The sequence below is a fragment of the Leptosomus discolor genome, chromosome Z, assembly GCF_034619465.1.
Source record: "Leptosomus discolor isolate bLepDis1 chromosome Z, bLepDis1.hap2, whole genome shotgun sequence".
NCBI classification, from domain to species: Eukaryota; Metazoa; Chordata; class Aves; order Leptosomiformes; family Leptosomidae; genus Leptosomus; species Leptosomus discolor.
The window spans coordinates 62,361,157-62,382,038 of NC_141419.1; the positions used below are offsets into that span (position 1 = coordinate 62,361,157).

The 20,882-nt window shown below is 39.3% G+C and overlaps 1 protein-coding gene across 1 annotated transcript; it reads right to left on the reverse strand.

The window, feature by feature from the left end:
- Positions 1 to 13,717: 13,717 nt before the first annotated feature.
- LOC104349617 (programmed cell death 1 ligand 2) lies at positions 13,718 to 20,549 on the reverse strand. The gene is made up of 6 exons (XM_086480090.1): positions 20,495 to 20,549; positions 18,818 to 19,180; positions 17,449 to 17,733; positions 16,757 to 16,897; positions 15,966 to 16,007; positions 13,718 to 13,814 (listed from the first exon to the last, which is right to left on the reverse strand). The coding sequence occupies exons 1-6, from the start codon at positions 20,547 to 20,549 to the stop codon at positions 13,732 to 13,734; spliced, it is 969 nt and encodes a 322-aa protein (XP_086336216.1). The 3' UTR covers positions 13,718 to 13,731.
- Between the last annotated feature and the right edge of the window lie 333 nt (positions 20,550 to 20,882).

Below are 20,882 nucleotides of genomic sequence, written 5' to 3' on the forward strand. Positions count from 1 at the left end.
GAGACAGATTCCAAGCTGTTTGTCAAGCAGAAGCTTGTACTTACTTCTGCTGAGGGGGCAAAAGATGCAATATCAGGACTAGCTGGTAATATACATGCACACAGAAAGTGTAAATACTGTCATTTGTATTCTTAGGTGGACCACACAAATATTAAATAACCTTTCAGAAAAATAAACCCATTAAAAAAGAATGCATTAGAAAAATTACAGAGAGTTGGTTGACTTCATCCACATTTAGAAAAGTCTCTGATTAACTATCCTGTGGCCTGTTTAGAGATTTGATGTTTGTAAATAAACACTATGTGGAGCTATGGAGCTTGTTCTTCTGGAGATGTAAATTAGCTAGTATCCGAACAGCAAAATAAAAGTGCTACATGAACTTCTGCTTTTAGGCTACACCCCAGTAGTCACATTTTTTCAGTCACTGAACCATGCTGACCTTTCAGCAGTTCCTTGACAGAGTTAGATTAAATGTAATCAAAGCACTTGTTTTCAGTGATGTCATCTTAATAATGAAAAAAAGAGAAACATTTCAGCTTTGTAGACCATACCCACAGAACTATTGAGTGGGAAGCAAACTAGTTGGAATGCTGGCAGAACAGAACAAACTAAAATTCTGTACATCAACACTTACTTGTTTTGGTAAGTGTGTTATGTATCATTGGATGCCAGTTTTCCTTCTTGGATACAGCTTTATGACTTGACTTAATATGTATAGTAAATAAAGGACAATTAATGCAAAATAAGAACATGCTCAGGCAGAAATGTTTCCCTTACTCATCTTTTTGGAATCACATGATGAAATATAGCACCAATTGTTCTTAAACAATCCTGGGAAACACAGGTCAAGTGTGACTGTTGTATTTATAGTCTTACTAAGAATAATTATTACATTTTACTAAGAATGGTGTACTTCCATATTAAGAGTTATTTTTCTGTTTTACTTATGTTGGTCAATGAAAATTGCTGGCCAACCCTGAATGTATTGAAATAATCTCTGTGACTGATAGAGGGCTCACGCAGCAAGATATTTAGTCAGAAGACTCCAGTTTAGCAAGCGTGTGCTTTAAGTGCCTCAGTGACTCACATTGGCTTCAGTGGTAATTAAATACATTAAACACTTTAGTACTTTTACTGTGCCGTACTGTAAAGATGAGGTTTTTATTCACACATTGAAAATCAGTGAAGCATGTTTTAATGCACTCCTAAACCAGGCCTACAATATCAACTCTTAAACACTTTTTTAAAATCGTTGATGTTTTGCTCTAACAAATGCCAGTTCAATATTACTCTACTGATAGTAATGAGAACATTACTTTGTCAGTGTGTGAGTTTGAGGTATTCTTGTCACTTGATCACTGTTGGCTGTTCTCACCCTTTCATGTCAAAAAGGGCACCAAAGGCCTCAGGACTGCAAGCTGCTGACTAGGATCTGACCCAGGGTTAGGCTCAGTCAAGAGGCTGTGGAAAATTATTGTATGTGACCTGAAAAAGACTGCAAATGTGAATGTACATATAAGATATGTGAGTCAGGGCATGCGTATATTTCACTATTGACCTCCAAGAGTGATCAGCCAGCGAGGAGGAACTGGATCAGGCCACCTGCATTGCCCATGCTTATGTGAGTGTGGTTTGGGTTTACTTGGGAATCGCAGAAGGAAGAGGTGAGGGGGAAATGTTGCCAAATCTATCAAACTCAATGGTATGAATAAGAACCTGGTGTTCACTGTCTCCCTTCCAGTATAAGGCCTAGGGAGTATCATAGCTTGCCTTTGGGTAGGTACTGAATATACAGATGGAGGAGGGCAGTGGGTCCACTTCGTGAGTAGGCTGTTATGTTACAGACAATTTCATGGTCTCTTCCAGAATCAGTGCATCATCCAATATCTATTGTTCCTTGAAGAACATGAAGAAAAGTGCATAAAGGATAAAAATCATAATGCCCAGAATCAAAATCACTTGTAATTTCTGTGTCACCTCCATTTGGGATGCACAATACATAGTCCATGAGCAGTCCCCATGCTTCATCCACAGTGGTATCCAATGATCCTCCTTCAACTTTTACTCAGTTAATGCATCCCAAAATGCTATGTTTGTGTTCTTTGACAGAATATCCATTTTCTACAGAAACTGTGAACAAATAGATAGAATTCTAGTTAATCTCTGTTGACATAAAAAAGGAACCTTAGTGACTCACCAATTAAAATTAATTTTTAATAGATAGATTTGCAAAATTTTAATTTCTGTTTAATTCCTCTGATAGACATCTGAGAGCTTATGGGAAGGCACACGGGCAAAACTGCTCTTGCAACCTGTGCTTGCAAGGCTTGTAAGCAAGTATAGGATATGCAAAACTGAAGTCAGTACAAAAATAAAATGTATAGATGTAGTCCTTGAAACTGTTCAGTTTTTGCAGCTTCCATTGAACATAAAAGGACTTGCAAGAGTTTGATGCCCCTCAGGATTTAGCTCTGTGTATACGTGGGAAAACCAGATATGCCATTGCTCAGCAAAATCTGAAGAAAAGATAGATTTAAAAGAAGTACTTGTTTATGTGCATATGCTGTCTTGAGTCATGTGATATTCTTGGTCTTGTGAGACTTCTGTCTTGTGATCCTCTTCCCTAAATTTTATAACAGTCCTTGAAATATTCACATTTCATCCCTGCTTCCTTCATACTCCTGCTAAGAACTGGATTTCAAAATAATAATACCTCTTTGCTGAGCCAGCAAAACAAAATGCCCATATTACAAGCAGAGTGCTGCGCTGTGTTGCAAATGTGCTGTAATGGTCTGAAGGGAATTTTCCAAATGTGATGTGAAAATCTGAATTAAGGAGCTGAAAACTGAGCTTCTGCCACTAGAAGAATACAAGAAGTGTGGAAATGCAGGACTTTGCACCAAGAACAGGGCATTATAATTTCATTATTGATGAAACAGGTGGAACCACTTAGCAGTCTGGTGTTTCAACCTGTGAATGACAGGTAAAATACAAGCCTCTCTCATTTCAGTAGCAATAGAAGGTACCCATGTTATGCCTCTTTGCTGCGGGCTAGATGTCATTAAAACTGTAAGAACACTAGAGCTGGATTCCAAGTCTCTCTGTTACAAAATGCATGCGTGCTGCTAGTGCACAGCAAATAATTTTTTAAAAAATAATAAGAAAGAAAAACAGATCTCCCAGCAGTATTTTTGTTTTCCCTCCATGTTTCCTATAAGAAGCAACTCAAGCTGTTTTTCTCATGGCATTCAGAAACATAGTACTCACACCCCCCAACATCCCTGGACAGAGCACAGTGCTTAGGCATCAGACAGCTTGTATTTATTTATATAGTATTTATACAATATAAATATTTTATTATATTTATACAATACTCTGATTGTATTTATAGAGTCTGATTTCAAATGGCACCTTAATCAAATAGCATAAAATATCCAGATTATATGTTTTGTAAAATAAAGCCTTTAGAGACCAGCAAAAAGGGATTATTGGAGGCATCAGCTAGACAGTGGTACTCTGACTCAGTTGATGTTTGTTATGTAGGTAAAAATGTGAAGAAATGTATTGTCATTTTATTTTTGCTTTTTCTGTGGCTGTTGGCACATACTGCTCAAGCAAAATTTGAAATATAAATTATGCAAAGGAGGGTGGGGGAAGAGGAGCCAAACAGAAAATAGAACTGAAACCCTTTAGTCTAGCATACATATTTGCTAACGAATTTCCCATCAAAGTCCTGTTGCTACCATGAGACACACAGTATGCCAGTGTTATGTGCCCAACCACCAGGACGAGGGTTAAATAACTGAATAGAAACACAATTTGCTTAGCTATGAAACTAATTTATTTTCACATCCTCAGGGCTGCTTAGTAAAACATGCTTCAGATTTTTAGCAGCCTATTCCCTGTTTTGGGGGGAGGAAAAGTATCATATTTACCATCTGTCATTGTCTTGTTTTAAAAGTACTTTCTTTGTTTTTGCATTTTGCCATGTTTTTTTCTGTAAGTGATGGGATCTTCTTATGAGATCTTGTTTATAATTCTCCATTACCCTATTTGGTATTAGGTCTTTCTGCAGTACTTGAACTGACTATTTATTCAACCGAAAATCACTTTGCTCCATACCGTGGTAACTTAGATAATATACTCATCAAGTTAAAAGGCTTTGCGTGTTGTTCAGTAAAGGAGAACTAGTGCAAGGAAGGTCTCTACCACTTGCTATTGCATTATCAGCCCTTCTGATCTTCTGGTCTGCTGCGTTGTGAGAAGTAGCAAAGTTGCAAAGTCATGCCGTATAACTGTGGCAAGCATCCCTGAGATGGCAACTCCTTAGATTTAACCAAGTTTGTTTTGAAAAAGAGAGAAGTGAATAGGTCACTAAGGCATGTAACCAATCCACCTAACCTGAGATAAGATCTGGTAGCAGCGTTGTGGCCAACTCAGCAGAGCTTAGCTGTAGAGAAGCTGGGACAACTTTTATTTCTTGATTACTATTTTCTGGGAGAAAAGGCCATTTGAGTGGGTACAAGGATCAAGTTGGCTGTTTTTCTGCTCAGTTTTCCAAATCTCTGCTTGGAGCTCAGACTTTCTGCTTTCCTAAGGAAAAAAACTATGCCGCTGTGCAATGAAGAGCAGTTGGAAGTTAATTAATTTTTAATTTTTATTAAAACAGCCAGTTACATTTGAGTATGAATATAATAGCTTTGTGCATCTACGCTTCCCTATTGCAAAAAAAAACCCTTTAATTTCTAAAAATAACAACATGCAGTGTTGTAGTTACATACGGCAGTTAAAGCAGAAGGAGCATAGATACTGCAGAAGTGGCTGCTCTAACAATAGGAGTCACAGGAGATGTCCTGCTCTTGTACAAAGAAGATTGCTGTTAAAACTAGTAATAATGAACACGGGATGTTTTACGGAGGGCAACAGACTCTTCATTGCCAGGGGACTGCGTGCAACAGTGAGCTTTAGCTGCCTTGTGTTCCCACCAATACACCCTCTTCTCCTGGGCCCAGGAGCCCCCTTTAAGCTCATTCCCTGGCACCAAAGCCTTGCCTGAGCTGAGCTGTACGTAGGTCTGTGCCCAGCCCTGTCCCCTGCCATCCTGACTTACTGCTTTTCCTGGCTGGACCACGATCCCATGCCGTAGATTGCCCTGCCTCCAGGCCCAGCTGGCTGTGCCTAATCAGATTCCCTGGGTGGGCTTTGGACCTGACTCATCAGCTTGCCTGGCAAGGGGCTTTTGAGAGATTGTGTCACCAGCCCTGGTCCTTTTTAGGCACTGTGGGGCTGTGCCCTGTTGGGGAGGGCATGGTGCTGAAGTTGCACTCCACTCCTGGTTCACAGACCCTCATGGGTCAGCCCTGCTCTTGCAGGTCACTGACAGTTTGCCCTGCGAAAATAGTAAAACTAGTTATATGGAGGTGTTATTGAAACCTCAAGAGATGTGGCTTTTATTCCTTTGACATCTTTCAGTCTGGTTTTATTAAGGTACCTGCTTGCCTTATCCATCAGTGAAATAGTATGATAGTGCTTACACACACTTGGAAAACACTTTGAGATTCTCAGATAGGAGATACTGTGTTGATGCTTCACTAGCTTACAAAACCATTAAGTCAGCTAATTAAATCTCTTTCCCAGGAAATTCTATGCTTCTTATGAAATATATCAGATGACAAATATCAAAATTCAGTGCAAAAAGTTAGTCCCTATCTTGAGTCTTCTTATGTGAACTCATACCCAGGATAGAAAATGGGTCCAAACTAGGCTGCCTTGTTCCTTCTGAGAGTAGCCATCTGAGTTTTCAGTGCAGTTAATCCTACTTTTTCAGGAACTTAGTCAGCTATTTTGCTGCTGCTTTTAGCAGCAACTGTTTTCCAAAGTTAGAAGTTCAAATAAATGTGGTACTGTGACACTGGGGTGTATGGCCTGCTGTTTGGGCAGGCACTCATGAAAGCAGGTGAGTACTTACCCGCATTCAAGTATATTTGCTGTAGTACAGTCTGCTGTACTTCAGTGCGCTTCTGTAAATATTTCACATCTGCTTATACAAAGCAGCTTGCAGCACTGAGATCTCCAGTTACCAGTTTTTGGAGGAAAACAAGTACCACCTTATCCTGTTGTCCCAGACTTCCAAAAGACAGAGGAGGAACAACCTCTCTTTTCATGAACAAAAGTGGGTTTTTAAAAGACACTGCATCCTGTTAAAACACTAATAAAAAGAAAAGTTCAATTCAAATCTACTAAAGTTTTAAAAGTCAAAGAATTAACCTGAAAATAAAAGCCAAATTCCCTAACTCATTCCAGTTTAGTTTCTCTCAGCTCCCTGCGGCTTTTTGGATTTAGTTAACAATTTAAAAGACTTCCAGGGACATTCATAGTCACAAGGAGGGGTTTAAACCAGGTTTAAACTTGGGTCACTTTTGCGCCCACAGGCTGGCTAGCACAATTTGTTTCAAATGCTTTTATAGCTGCCTTTCACAGAGTGTATCTTCACGGCCCAAAGCCCAGTTCTGCAAAAAGCCATGCCATATTGTGCCTGTGAATGGCACACACACAGTGCTGGCCAATACCTGCAGAATCAGAGCAGCAAGCAGGGCAGTAACTCGTAGTTGTCCTCTGTATAAGTGCTTCCAATGTCAGACAGCCATGAAGTGAAAGGCTGGTGTGGACTAAGCCTGAGCATCTACCTATGCGTGGGAATGACTAGCTGACAGCGGTCGCCACATAGGACTCAAGAACAGTTTACCTTATTCCTGCTGTGAGTCTTCTGGTTTCTAGACCAGCAGCAGGCTCCTTTACTAGAGTATGTGCCTCATGACACTGCAAGATGAGAGCTGTTTCTCATGTCAAGTGAGATTACAATATATATCAAAGCAGTGCACATGTTCTTGTTCTCCTGGGAAAAACCCAGGTTTGAACAAGTGTCTGGCCAGACACCAAGGGCAAAACTTTTTATTAAAACAGACCCTTTGTTTGTTTAGGCTTAAGTAATCAGAGTCTCTGAGTAGGAACTCAGTAGTGGATGACTGCATCGTTACACACGTTTATTAAAGGGGGTTATGAAGGCAACACTTACTGAGTGGGAAACAGTGTCTCAACTGTTACAGCTCCAGGAAAGCTGGTGTCCTCACAGGTATAGACCTTAGCATGTAATAAAAAGGGTTTGTGTGGTCTTTAAGACAGGAGCACAGACTTGGAGAAGGTGTCCAGGACCCCAATGTCACAAGACCCACGTACAATCCCTTCCATAAACTTACTGAGCTCTAGAGGTAAAAAAGTTTGGGTTTTGCTCTACTACTTTCACTGAAAATGTTCTACTGAGCCTCCCTACTCCAAAATGCTCAAGAAGCCTAATCTCTACACTGCACTTAGCACAGAGCCACTTTATACCTTTGTTTCTATGCCACTATCGACTTTTAAACAAGTCCTTTCCATCCTGGTGGACTATACCTCCAATAACCTAAATGAGTTATTTTCCTTAACAGCAATCCTGTCTTCCTTCTCAGGCAGGCAGGCAAAATCCAAGGAGTACTTGAGTACTACAAAAAGCAATGACAAAGAGGACAACTATGCAGGCTTGGAAACAGGATGTTTAAAAATATCACTTATGATCTTGTTTTGAAATAACATATCAAGGAGCAAGTCATATGTGTAGCCCAGGACTGAAGCTAAGTTATACATGCAGTTGTACTGCTGCAAGTGACAGGGTACCTGAGGCAGACCAATTAAGAATGAAGCTGAAAATATGCAGATCAACAAAGGATGCATGGCACATCAAGACCCAGCAGAGAGAAAATGCGTAGATTGATGAACTTTGACTTGAGAAAATCCTTGGGCTTCTCTACGTGGGACTGTGAGCCCATCTGTCTAGTTAATTTTGCTAATTGCTTCCTACAATTCTTCATAGCTTTCCTTATTGAGTCAAGAACCTTTCAGCTTCTGCCCATTAGCAGTTCTCCTTTCAGGCAAGATGCGCAACTAAATCTCCATGTTTCAGACTGTAGCCAGTCACCTGGAAGCAGCAGGAACATTAAGTTATTCCTAGTGCACAGTTTGGCTTTCGGCATTATAGTGCCCTTGTCTGAAGTATCAGAGGTTGGGCAAGGTCAGCAATGACTAACAGCAGAGTTGGCTCGTGACTTAAAATGGCTTCCAGAGCATTTCTTGTTCAAGACTGTCTTGACTGATGCAAGAAATTTTTTCACGGCCTTGGGCTTTTTCCACTTTCCTCTCTCCAGTGTGGGGTACAATTGTACAACTCAGCATTGTGGAAGTCCTGGGAACACCTGACCCAACCAACCTCCTCTCAGTCGAGGCATCTTGTGTTCTCTTGCATCAAGTCTCATACACATTTTCAGTTTTGGAAAACTGAACAATGTTGCAGAGGTGAAGTTTGAGGCTTGTTACAAAGAACCTGAATAATCCTTCATGAACTGTAACATGGAGGCAATTAAAACAATGGATCCCATGGTCTCTTCTGAAGTTAAACTTAGATCTATGTCAACAGCAGAATGTATGGGAAGGTGGAAATAGTTCCCATTCACAGCATATAGTAATCTTTATCCAGCTCTGTGAAATTTAGACTCTTATGTAAATAAGCTTCTCAGCTGGTAATTCACCAAATTCTCCATCTCTAAGTTTGCTGAATCAGATTCTGCTCCTGGCTTTGGGCACTTAACTAGTCCAGAAACAGGCTGTCACTCTGACATCTTCCCCAATATCTTAACAAGGTCTATACTCTGTGGTTTACATTGTACTTCACAACTCTTTAGGAGCCTGAGGTTACGTTCATGGCAAATACACAGAAAATCAAAGACTTTCCATGGAGGTATTAAATGTGTTGGTTTTGCTCAATAAATTTACAGCTGTCTCGCTGCCTCAGTTTTCTCACAAGTCTGAGACAGCTCCATAGTCTAGGGTTGCAATGTTTTGGGGATGTACAGAAGCATCCCTCAGAAATTCATGTCTGCTTATATGAACCAGGAAATTCTTTGAGCTCACAGTGCTTCATTTGATTTTATTATTCTCACAAAATTTCTGGGTTGCTCTTGAAAAATTGTTGAGCTTCTCCTGTTTCCTCTTCCCACCAAAAGCTTCTCCTTTCTCAGCGACATTCTGAAGTTTATATGTCTCTTCACCAATATCTGGCTTGTTTGTTCTGCCAGGTTTTACTTTGCTGCTCCATGGATACAAGCTGGAAAGAGCTATTTCACCATTTGTCAATGTAGCAGTTTGGTATAGCTGTTGCCAAGCTCAAGCATTGTTAAGACTGACAATTGCCTGTTTTAGATCTGGGAAGAGTGTATTCATCATTTCATCTGAAAAAAGTTGGATTTCATACACAAATGCAGTCATCCAATAGCACAGCAATCTTCTTGCTGCCAACATTTCCATTGCAATTAGAATTCTAAATTTCTGACTAAATAGATTTCCCATCTCACCATAGAAAGCCCTGTCTTCACCAGCCAAGACTCGTGTATTTGTCTTGCCCCACTGCTTGAAAAACATGTGGGTGTAAAAATTGCACTTAAACTCACTCTTCAAATCCTTACTGTATACGGTTTGTTTTATTTCCTTACATAAAGTGGTTTCTAACCCAGACTTTGCATGAAAGACATTTCACTTCTCACTTGGAAAAGCCCGTTAAGGAAAGGGAGTTGTGAGTAAACAAACCTCAGCTGCAGAAAAAGGGCAGTAAACATAAAAGCCAAAAGTAAATACATCTGAACTCTATTAATGTTACTTTCAAGTCAGCTTTTAACAGTGTTTGCACAGTGCACTTACCTTTGTCAGCTACTTTTTGCCATATGGCTGCATATTGAAATTGAGTGAAATATTACAGTGCACTGGCTATAAAACAGTATTTCAGGGCACACTTGACAACATGCTGAGAAAAAACAGGATATCTTGTCAAAACAGATGGCAGTCATTGATCTGGGGCTATGTTTTCCGTCCACGTTTTCATCAGAGTATAAGAAAAGTCAGATAATTACAAAGGATAGGGAAGTTAATTTGAACAACAAATTAACAATCAAAGGTCACTTTGGGTTAGAAGGGACTTAGAAGGAGGTCACTTAGATGACACTCCCACCCCCCTGAAAGAAAAGGCAACCTTGAGGTTCTGTTCCAGTAACGATGATTCTTTACAGTAGAGAGATGGTTTGTAAAACCTTCCTCCTTTGTTATTTTGTGAAGTAGGAAGCTAGCGGTTTTGGTGGCAAGCACCATGTTTCTGTCAGGTGAAGGAAGAAATTGTGTCAGAGAAGATGACAGCACCATTTCTTTAGAAATACATAGAAGTTTGCTCATTGACCAATCCAAACCTCTAAAAGGCATTTTGAACTGCTCCCAGTAAGCCATGGTCAGAATCAGCTGGTAGTTTTTTGGTATGCAGAACTAAGTCTTGTAAGGCTTACATTTCAACTGGCCATTAGAAAACCCTCTTGCACTTTGGTCTTTTTCCAAAGATACTAACATTCTTGACATTATTGCTTTCAGCTGTGTCTGTGCTAATGGAAATCAAGTAAGTGGAGTGGGTTTAGGCTGTTGCTAGTATGAAAGTGAAGGTGGTACAAAACAGAGCTAATCTTATTCTCCTCTGTGCTCCTAATCACACAGCAAACTGCAACTCACAGATCCTAAAAATGTTGCTGTGGTAGAAAAGCCCAGATGAACCTACTGCAAACCCTTAAAATCTCTGGTAAATAGCAGAGGTGAGGAATGAGCAGGAAGACTAATCACCCAATTTGCCAGTCACTGCTGTGCTAAAATGGCAAATATCTCACTCATAGTAAAGCAGGTCAGAAGATTGCAAAAGCAGTGTTCCTTAGCCAGACAAGAAGAATTAAATACTTAAAAACTATTTTTTTACACTTTCTTGTGAAAAATTAAAATTCAGTGATGTGTTTTTCATGACTGTAAACCAATGAGTAGATTCTTTGCACATCTTTTCATACAAACATTCCACCAACTTTAACTGAATCCATATGTTCACACAGTACACTAACATGCTATTGCTTATGACATTCTCCTAGTTGGGACAAGCATATGGAGATGAATAGAGATACATATCAGAAAAGATAACGGAAGCTTCTTATGCAAAGTATCCACTATGCCACTCTAAAATGCCAGTTGAAAGTGTAAGTTTTAAAGCCAATCCCTACAAACTCATCTTTATGTTACATCTAAAAATATGTAATATTTTATGGTCTAATAATATCGGCTCTGGCTCACTGGAAACTTCAAAAAAACCCCAACGCAAACCCTTCAAACATTTTGCAGGCAGTTTATCTGTATCTGAAAACTCTTATTTCAGCTGTTGCAAGATAACAGCGTGTAAAACAGTAGCTGAAGCAGAAAGAACAGAGACTCATCATATCACACACATATCATATGCTCAATGGTTTACAGCAAAAAATAACTCATGCATGAGTTCATAGACACATACCAACTGGTCAAGCTGCTGACAAGCTAACTTTCACATACTAAGATGTGACAGTCATCCTGATTTATTTTTGTTGCAATTCGTAAGTATCCAGTGAAAGCTGGTAAAAATAGAAACTTATAAACCAAAGTACATTTCTGGGTTATTACAGTAAATAGCACCATTGCTCCTTTCATATGAAGTGGAGTGGATGGGGCATACGATTGTCGTGCGAAGCTGAGCTGCCTGTGCTGAGGGAAGTCAGGTGAAACCTTTCAGTGCACAGACCATTAAGAGGGAAAGCAGGGTAGTGTTTGCTATGCCTGTAAAATGGGCAGGAAGTGCTGGCCACACCTGTTCTTCCCTGCCCACGCCAAGGCAACATTTACTCAGCAGCATAAGATACTGTCAGGAAGACTTCCCTTTCAGTAAGAAACAATGGTGATCACCATAATCTAATTCCAAAGGCTGTGACATACTGTTTATGTTTATCCACATAAATTCAGTTTGAATGTTTATCCACACAAATTACTTACATTTTATGATTATAAGGAAAAAAGAAATAGAAAATTGCAAAATGAAGTCCTTCCAGGAACACAGTGGGTTAGATTTTTCACTGTCACTTGCTATGAGAAGGGGCTCATAGTTCCCAGCGGAGTGCACGGGGAGAAATTTCTTGACCTTATGCACTGACCCTTAAGTATTGCTAGATGGTGCAAGCCACGGCAGTCCCCAAGCTGCTATTGCATCTGAAGCTAAGCAACGCTTCAAGAAGCTGCCTCTGATTCTCTGACATCTACCTGATTTGCCATGTCAGCGAGGACATAGCAAGCCTAGTGCAGATTTGACTAAGCTGAATCCAATGGCTACAAATGAGTATTTAAAGGTACAATACATACATGTCAAAGTAGAGATGATGACAGAGAGAGGTTTGTTTTTCTCTTCCACAAGTAAAATCAACAGCAGCTCTGCTATTTAAAATCAGCTATCTTGGTGAAACAAAGAGGGTATGAATGCTGTCTTTCTGGTCTTATAGCAGCACTGTAGGTCCACTTCGTGCTGGAGTATATAGCTGCAACATGACACTGGAGAAGCAGCTTCCATCTAAATCCAGAGCAAGTGCTATGAAGAAAACCTTCACATTACTGATATGATATTTTTTGTGAAACAGATAGCACTCTTCCAAGTGAAAGATCATGACAGAAGTATTTTCCATGTGAACACCTTTCTTCAATCTTGTTACGTCTATCTTAGGAGAAAATACAGCTCATCAGAGCCAGTGCTCTTTAAAAACAATGTGACAAATCCTACTCACTTGCCTCACTATCCGATGGCTAAGATGCGAAGTTGTTTCCTTGGGGCCTTTTTTCAAAACTGGCACTGTAGAAGCTATCCCCAGCACACACCATATTCAGAGTTGAATGAGGCATTGTTAGGGATTCCAGTAATAGGAAGTAAAACAGATAAGTGCCTGACATGGAAAAGACTCATCTGTTCCTCTAAGAAAAGTTAGAATGACTGTTTAAAATAATCAGTGGAGAAATCTGGCTGAGCTTCATTTTCACTTTTGCTTCCAAATTCCTCCTAAAGAAAATTCTGTTGAGTAATCAGTTCAAACGTACAACTTCTTACTGTCATGTAGCATATGTGGTTCGAGGTTTTTTTACCTGGCTTACTTATGGAGCTTTACATAGACTGTGCATTAAAGTTCTCTTCTGTGACATAATGTTGATTTACTGTTGGTGCTGGGATTTTTTTCTGCCTGTCCTTTGATTTAACTTCACCCTTTAATTGCTTTTGTGACATGAAATATCTTCCATATACAGCCATGCTGGTGGGTACTTGTAGTAATTTCCAGTTTAATGTACTGGAAAGTTTGGAAAGGAGATACGGGCATGTAATGAGATCTTTCCACCTGAAAGATAACTGTTTAGATATAAGATAGCATGTACAGCTTTTATTCAAATTTCCACAAGATGTTTGAATACAAGCACCATTCCTGAGACTGGAACAGTTAATAAAGGCATTCTTAAACAAAAATACTTTGAGCAACAGTAAGTCCAAAAGCAAAGTGTATCAAAGGGACTCAGAAAACCTCTTCACAGTGGTAAACCACATTTCACCACACCATAATTCTCAGTAACTTCAAGATACAGTATCTGAAGAGGCATAGCTTTCCATTGCCGCAGTGCCAATAAATCCCCATGTGTTCACTGTTCATCCCAAAGCTAAAGTGCTGTAATTTTCCTTGGAAGTCCCCACAAAGAGATACAAAAAGTGCAAATTACGGCATGTGAGATGAAGAGTTTTCACAGACCCACGCTTCCACTGTCTCTTGAAGCTGTGACAGTTGACAAGTATAAAGCCTCAGTTTGAGAGTTAAAATCATCTCCTTAAAGAAAGAAAATGGAATAGTATTATTTTAAAAATCTGCAATAATTTAAGCAAATAAATAGCATGATTTTAACAACTGAGTGGTAAAGCGTGAAAACCTTGTCTTCACTGTATGCAAGCTTTAATGGGTTGTGCTGAAATTACAATGGCTCCTTAAAACTGCCATTAATTACAAAGACATCCTGTTGCAATCTTTTCAGAGGGAAGAATTCTCTCACTCATCTGTGGCCCAAATTCTGAATTTTCTGTTACATCAAAGCTGTCACTGACTATCAGCCATATAAATGAAATAACAAAACTGGAATCTGGTTGGATAGCATCCACGGGAATGCTTGTCAGTAAAATCTGTGCATCTGAGTAACAGTTTGCAGAACTGGGACTTCAGTGATGAGGTCAAATGTCCTACATCTTCAGTGCTGATACAGCTTGAGCTGTAAGTTAAAATGATAACATGAACAATCCTTGTTCCTGTAACCAGGGCCCTGTGGGTCATTTCCAAGGCTCTCTGGTAAAGTATCTGTGGCTTTTATGCTTCACCTTCGTACTCATCATGGAAAAAAGGTTCTTTCCAGTGTTTCTTAAAAATATATGATGCTGAGAAATATAAGTGTTTGTCATATGACTTACTGCATGTTGCACAAAGATTTTCGGTCATTAAAATGAAGAAGTAAAACAAAACCACAAAGAGCAGCTACCTCTCCTTTGATTTCTTCATTTCAGTAAGTGCACAGAGGAGGCTAGGGCCTACAAAGTGAAAAAATTCTGCAACAGTAATACAAAAAGCCACATCGTGCTCAGACAACATGCATTGGAATTATGTCTGGACATGCACCAACGCTGTCCTCCGGATTGTTGCTTGCCTTGAGCTTTTGTTCATTTGCACATGGCATAATTCCACTGAAGTTTCACACCATCACATGAAAGATAAGAAAGGGCCTTTGACTACAGCAAGTCCTGATTTCTGAAAGGTGAAAATGTTTTTCTGAAAGTGTCATTTTGACTGTGATATTTACTGATGGCAGTGGATTAGACAGCTATCGGTAAGATGCAAGCACTGCAATCTGAAGCGTTGGGGAATCAGTGAATTCATCCCCTCTCTGCCCAATCCCTAGTTTTCATTTCACCTACGGAAGTTATTTTTTAAGCTGGTGACTTCTTGATGTGTTTTTTTTTAGCAGTGAGAAACATGGTTGCCTTCTCAAATAAATTGGGTCCTTGGAAAAGCCCAAAGCTGCCTGTGTCCAAAACCTATGTGTTTTGTCTTCAGGCCTCTCGGTCAGCTGCATCACAGTTTTGCTCAGATTTTGCTCCTTGGGAGAGAATAATTCATATTCCAGGAGCACATTAGGCAGTCTCGGGGCTGGCCTCAGAAGACTGTGTTAGGGTCTGCTTGGACACCAAGGAATTACTGCTGAACCAAATACCACCATACCTAACACTGGCCACAGCCTCTCTCTTGACAATACATTAATCTATCAGACTTTTATTTATAGGTAACAAAACTTATTTATATAAGTATCTGTTTTAAGAGCTTTCTTATCATATTGCTTTATAGTTTGCTATGGTGGTTTCTCTTTTTTCAGTTCAATTTTAGTACAGGACAGTTATATGCATCTTGATAAATTCTTTAGTCATTGCCTTCCCTCTTCAATGTAAAAATTCCTGGATGTCTAGGAAAGTCACATACTTGTAAGATGGGAAGCTGCTTAGTGGATGATCTAGTATTCCAGATAAATGAGGCATCATTTTATTTGTTGTTAAAACCCATGGCCTGAGCCAAAACTGTAACAGATTATTACCACAAAAATCTTGATGTCTTCCAAAACAGCCAGCTTTCTGTGTGTATCCCACTCAGCCAAGGCTACTAGAACTGCACTTAGTATACAGATGTGTATACTGAGCTACACATGCAAGCTATTCTGTATCTCAGTGAAAGGGAACAAACATTGACATATTTTTACATCATCTGTGAGGAAGTCATAACATTAGATACTGCATTTTTAGAAAACTGAAGAAAAGCTGAATTTAAATTCAAATCTAGCCTCTACTTTGATGTAACTATTTAAGTTGACATCTACAGATTTATCAAGATTTTAGCTGTAAGAAAGAAAAAGCTGTAAGCATAAATAGAGAAAACCCTATGACTTACTGTTCTCATCCTTCAGGTTAGGGTTCACTCTTCTTTTCCTGTCTGTTAAAGTAAATATATATACAAATTTAGCTTAAACATTTCTGGATTTGAAAGAAAAAATACAATTCAACATACTTTTAGATTAAACTGAGCTTTAAGCACATTTAAGTTTATTATTAACTCATACCAAATACATAAACTTCTCTACACTTCTTTTACAAATTTTGAACCAAATTCTGAAGTCCTTAATAGCAAGACTTTCATTTCATGACAATAAATATATTTGTCTGAGTTTACTGTTCATACGCAAGAAAACACTAGAATAATAGCCTGTGTGCTTTATTACTTCCACTCTACTACACTTGCAAACAAGGAAAGAAACACTATTCATAATAGTCCAGTACAGCATACCATTTTAGTTATACATCCTTAATGGAGATTAAAAATAAACATTCTGTGTCATATGCTGTAGCTACAATGTCTTTGTAGCCATGAAGAAAAACACCATTCAAACTCTGTTTTTACAGCTGTTCTTACCAAGCTGAAGCTTGTTTGTATTCTTTACAGAATAGTAGTTAGTCAGGTAAAAAAACGTGTCTTCCCATACACCTTGTCTCATGTAAATAAGGTGAGGAAAATAAAACCCAACTCAAACAATTCAAGATCTCATTTTAGAACAGAGCACATCTGGAAATATGATGTGACCAAAGTCACACGAGCATGCCTGAAGTTACTAAAATTTCCAAAATGTTGTTCACAGGAAAAATAAAGAATAAGTGAAAAGATCCACTATCTGAAGTAAAATATACCTTTTTTGGGTTGCCCATTCTTGAATGATTTTCTTGTTTGAAAGATTATTAGTGCAGAGAGAAGGACAGCTATGATCACACATGTGGGGACGATAAATAAGATCAGGGATTTTTGTCCACTGTACTGTGTACTCATTAAAGCTGTCAAAAACATGAAAAGAAAGTAAATCTACAACTTACAAAACAAGCATCGTTATCAGTTCTGGTTCTCCAAAGTCTTGCTCTGATTGAACGAAAGATTCTTAAAATTTATCAACATAGTTTTTTACACTCATTTTGTGAATACTTATTCTGCAATATTACTGTTAGAAGCTTTACAAAAAAGGAGTCAAATCTCTCATTTGTATGGCATTTGAGTGAGCACTACTGCAATTTATCTGTATCCCATTTGAAGAACAATTAATTAGGAGTCTAGATCAGCGAAGACAGCCATGCAAATTAAAGAATTTCCTGTGTACTGACAGCCAAATAATGGGAGCTACCCTAAAATTAAGATATGCAGAAAAATGACAGACTGGCTTGTTGAAGTGTGAGTTAGCTGAGGCTTCAAATGCATAAATAATCCTGACTTGTTTCTTTCCCAGGGCATCAATATTACATTGTTTTCTAGAACTGAATTCCAGTGATGGCTCATAGGACACACTGTGTGTACAAACACTCTCTGTCTTGTACAAGTTCAAGGTGATACGAACCTAAAGTGGAAATGTAGGCTGAAGTTTCTCCATTCAGTTCTTTATTCCAGAACACACAGCTGTAGTTCTCACTCATATTTGGTTTGAACGTCAAGATGCTGGTGACATTGTAGAGGCCATCTGTGGTCAGCGTATAGGTGGTATTTGCAAATCCACTGAGATTGAAGTTCTTCTCATTTTGCCAGAAAACCTCTGCCAGAGGAAAGCCTTCTGACTGGCACATAAAAACAAACTTGTCTTCACCTGGTTTTCTCATTACTTGAGTGTTTATTCTCTTGTAGGATGCTGCATAAGAAGTTGAGTGAAATTACTTTATGCAACAATAGTCATTTTCCCACTTCACTGTCCCTCCTTCCCTTTAATGCCATATTTTGTCTATGGCCATATCTGAGGTACACTTATTTGAAACGATGGTGTTCTGTAGAACAATTCAATATTTGTTATTCAGTCCTCCTCATGGCTACAGTGACAGGACTTACTCTACTACTTTCCACAAGGCAGCAGTTGATGCTGAATTTATAATTTCTCAATACAGATGAAACAAGTGAAGTCTCATGGGACTCTATTTTCACTTTTTGAATATGCCACTTCAAGAAAAAGGCTGTTTGTAATGTTTGTTTTACCATAGCTTATAAACAAGTGTGGTACTTTAATGATATTAGAACAAAATCAACTTAAAATTTCTGTAAGGACAGTTCAGAGGAACCAGTGTGGGTCTTAAAAATGGCTACATCTGTTTTTGCATTTGACAAATCTCATTATTTAAATGCCTGGGTGGGAAATGAATGCTACCTTTTATCACAGACATACTGCAGTCAGTGTGAAACTGTCCTTTCAAAGGACTGGTCGATCACACTATCCCATAAAGTACGCCTTTATTACTAATGTCTATTTGGCTTTGATGGACACAGAAGATCCCATGTCCTTGGTCTGGGAGCTGCAGTCACTCAGGGAGTTCCCAGCCACTTGGGCAGTTGCAGCAGGGCTCTTAAGTAAATTAAAGCACCTCTGAGACATTTTTGGGAATGGCCAGAGATGGCCCAACAGGGCAGGGGGTCAAATGAGAGGCAGGGGGTGGGGGCACTGGAGAAGAGGATGTTGGAAGAAGGAGGAGGGATGAAGGATGGAGGGGGAGCAGTTGCTCTCCTCTGGCACAGGCTGCACCTAGAGAATTCTGCTCAGCTGGTCATTGAACGGAAGACTAACCAGCACCAAGACAATTGCTTTTGTTCACCTGGGGGCTGAGCACAGGGTCTTGGTGAGTGAATTAGCAACAAATTCCTCCAGATTAATCAATTTCTACAAGCTTGTAGGTATTTAGGAGAGACATCTGAATGAATATGTATCTACATTCAATTCAGTCATTAACCTTTTACTTCCAAAGTAATGTACTTGTAGTCCACGCCCTGGTAGTCAATGAGACAAAGGTATGATCCCGCATCTGTGATCTTCACGCTGGTGATCTGAAGGACAGCTCGTCCCAATTTCAGTTCACTGTGCAGAAGTGCTGCTCTTCCTATGTAATCGTGATGTTGGGATGGAGGGAATGCCTTCCCATTGTGGAGCGTATACACCTCTTTTGATTTCGACTGGCCCTGCCTTTTTTGCTCCCAAACAACAGTCAGGAGTCCTAGGTTTAATGAACCATTCACAGGGAATCTGCATTCCATGGTCACATTGCTCCCATACTCCACAACGTATAGCTGTTGAGGAACTTCAACTGTAAATAAAGCTACATCAGGAAAAGAAAACAGTTTCATTTGTTGTATTAAAACATGTTCTCACTTTCTTTAAATTTGGGCAAAAATGTGTCATATAGTCAGGCATATATATGGTTACTGGTTTGACTAAAAGTTGTAAGCATTTTCTGTTCATACTCACACTAACATTTTTACCATATCAGTAGTATTTATAGCAGATCATCTATATTCTGTATTGATTACAGAGGCTGAAAGACAAGGACAAAATAAGCAAGGGATTTTTTTCACATTTTAGGCATAACTTTACACAGGTAGTACACAGGGAGCCCTTCTATGAAACTATGATTGTATCTTCTATGTCCCGAGCTTCTAGCAAAAGCAACAGTTGATTGTGGAAGTAATAAATCTATTTTAATTATCCTTTACAAAAAGAAAAGTCAGTGTAACTCATGTGAAACAGAGCTGCACTGGATAAGCACATGTAATTTGAAGAATTGCTAGGTAGCAATAACAGTCTTCCCCAGGCCTGGGACTATGTGAGTATCATTTGATGCCAAGCTTCTTCTTACACACATGTAACAGTATTACAGAAAGTATATAAATCTTCTTAGCCATTACCAAATCTGAAATTCATATTGTTATGAATGGTTTACCATTTTAAAGTGTACTTGATAAAGCAGAGATAATTATGATACATCATTCAATATGCTTTGTTATTACTTTCTATATTGGATGTACCATATACTGGTGGATTTAATGCAGAAGCACCTGGAAGTATAGGGACATTCAAAAGAGAAGTTCATGCAATTGTTTATGCATTCCTTTTATTTCATGTGTTTGTGAAATACTTACAGGGAAAGCTTTAGTTCTTCTTAGCAATGTTTGTCTATTAACTTTATGACAACCGTAGTAAGGGACAAAATGATACGAAAAAGTGCCAAGCCCCTTCTGGGTTTTAGCCAAGCTGCTCCTGCAACAGGCATGGACAGGGGCATGCACGTGATTTTACTTCACTCTGCCTCACGCTAGCATTGTGCTACTTCACAATTGGCTTCGGTTGCTTTGGCCACCCTACCCCTCATAGCCATGCCTGCTAATGCCAGACGTCTCCACTGTCAATACCCTTATGCTTTAAAGAAGCCTGATTGTAGAAAGTGATGGACGTCTGTCCTGTGCTCAATTAGTACACAGTGCCTTCTGTAAGATGTTGCAAAGCAGAGGCTCCAGACAGCACTGGCTTTTTGTGCGAGTATTGCTGGAGGTGCTGAAGCCCACGTACTGAGGGTGTAGAAGTTATCTACTGCATTGGTTCTGCTGGTGGAATTGAAAGGCACTTTCTCTCTCACCTGAAATCGTGCAGAGCCGTGTTTCCAGCAACAGCATTGTGAGGATCTGGAACATTTTCTTAGGTGGATCTGAAACAAAAGCAGGATTGCATCAGAACTTCCAACAACTACCTTCTCCTGCTGAGGTGGATTAGAGCCATGCTAACATTTAGAACCCATCACAGCTAAAAATCAGCAAAAAGAAAAACAAACACTAGGCTACCACAAAAAATGAGGAAAATCCTGATTAAAAGAAACTGTGCACACACATGGAATATGTGGCAGTGGCAGTGAAGGGGAATAAAACATTTTCACAATATCACCCATGAGGCTTTCAAGATCTGTAGCTTTCAGAGAGTCTTAAAGTCTGACAGGGCAGCACTTTTACAACAATATCACATTCAAACTC

What these genes read in the sequence shown, in the direction of transcription:
- LOC104349617 (XM_086480090.1), bottom strand. Translation starts at nt 20,549, where the DNA reads ATGTTCCAGATCCTCACAATGCTGTTGCTGGAAACACGGCTCTGCACG. An exon ending in ACGGCTCTGCACGATTTCAG is followed by an intron (nt 19,181 to 20,494) that starts GTGAGAGAGAAA and finishes TTCCTGATGTAG; the next exon opens with CTTTATTTACAGTTGAAGTT. An exon ending in GAATGGGCAACCCAAAAAAG is followed by an intron (nt 16,008 to 16,756) that starts GTATATTTTACT and finishes TTACTTTAACAG; the next exon opens with ACAGGAAAAGAAGAGTGAAC.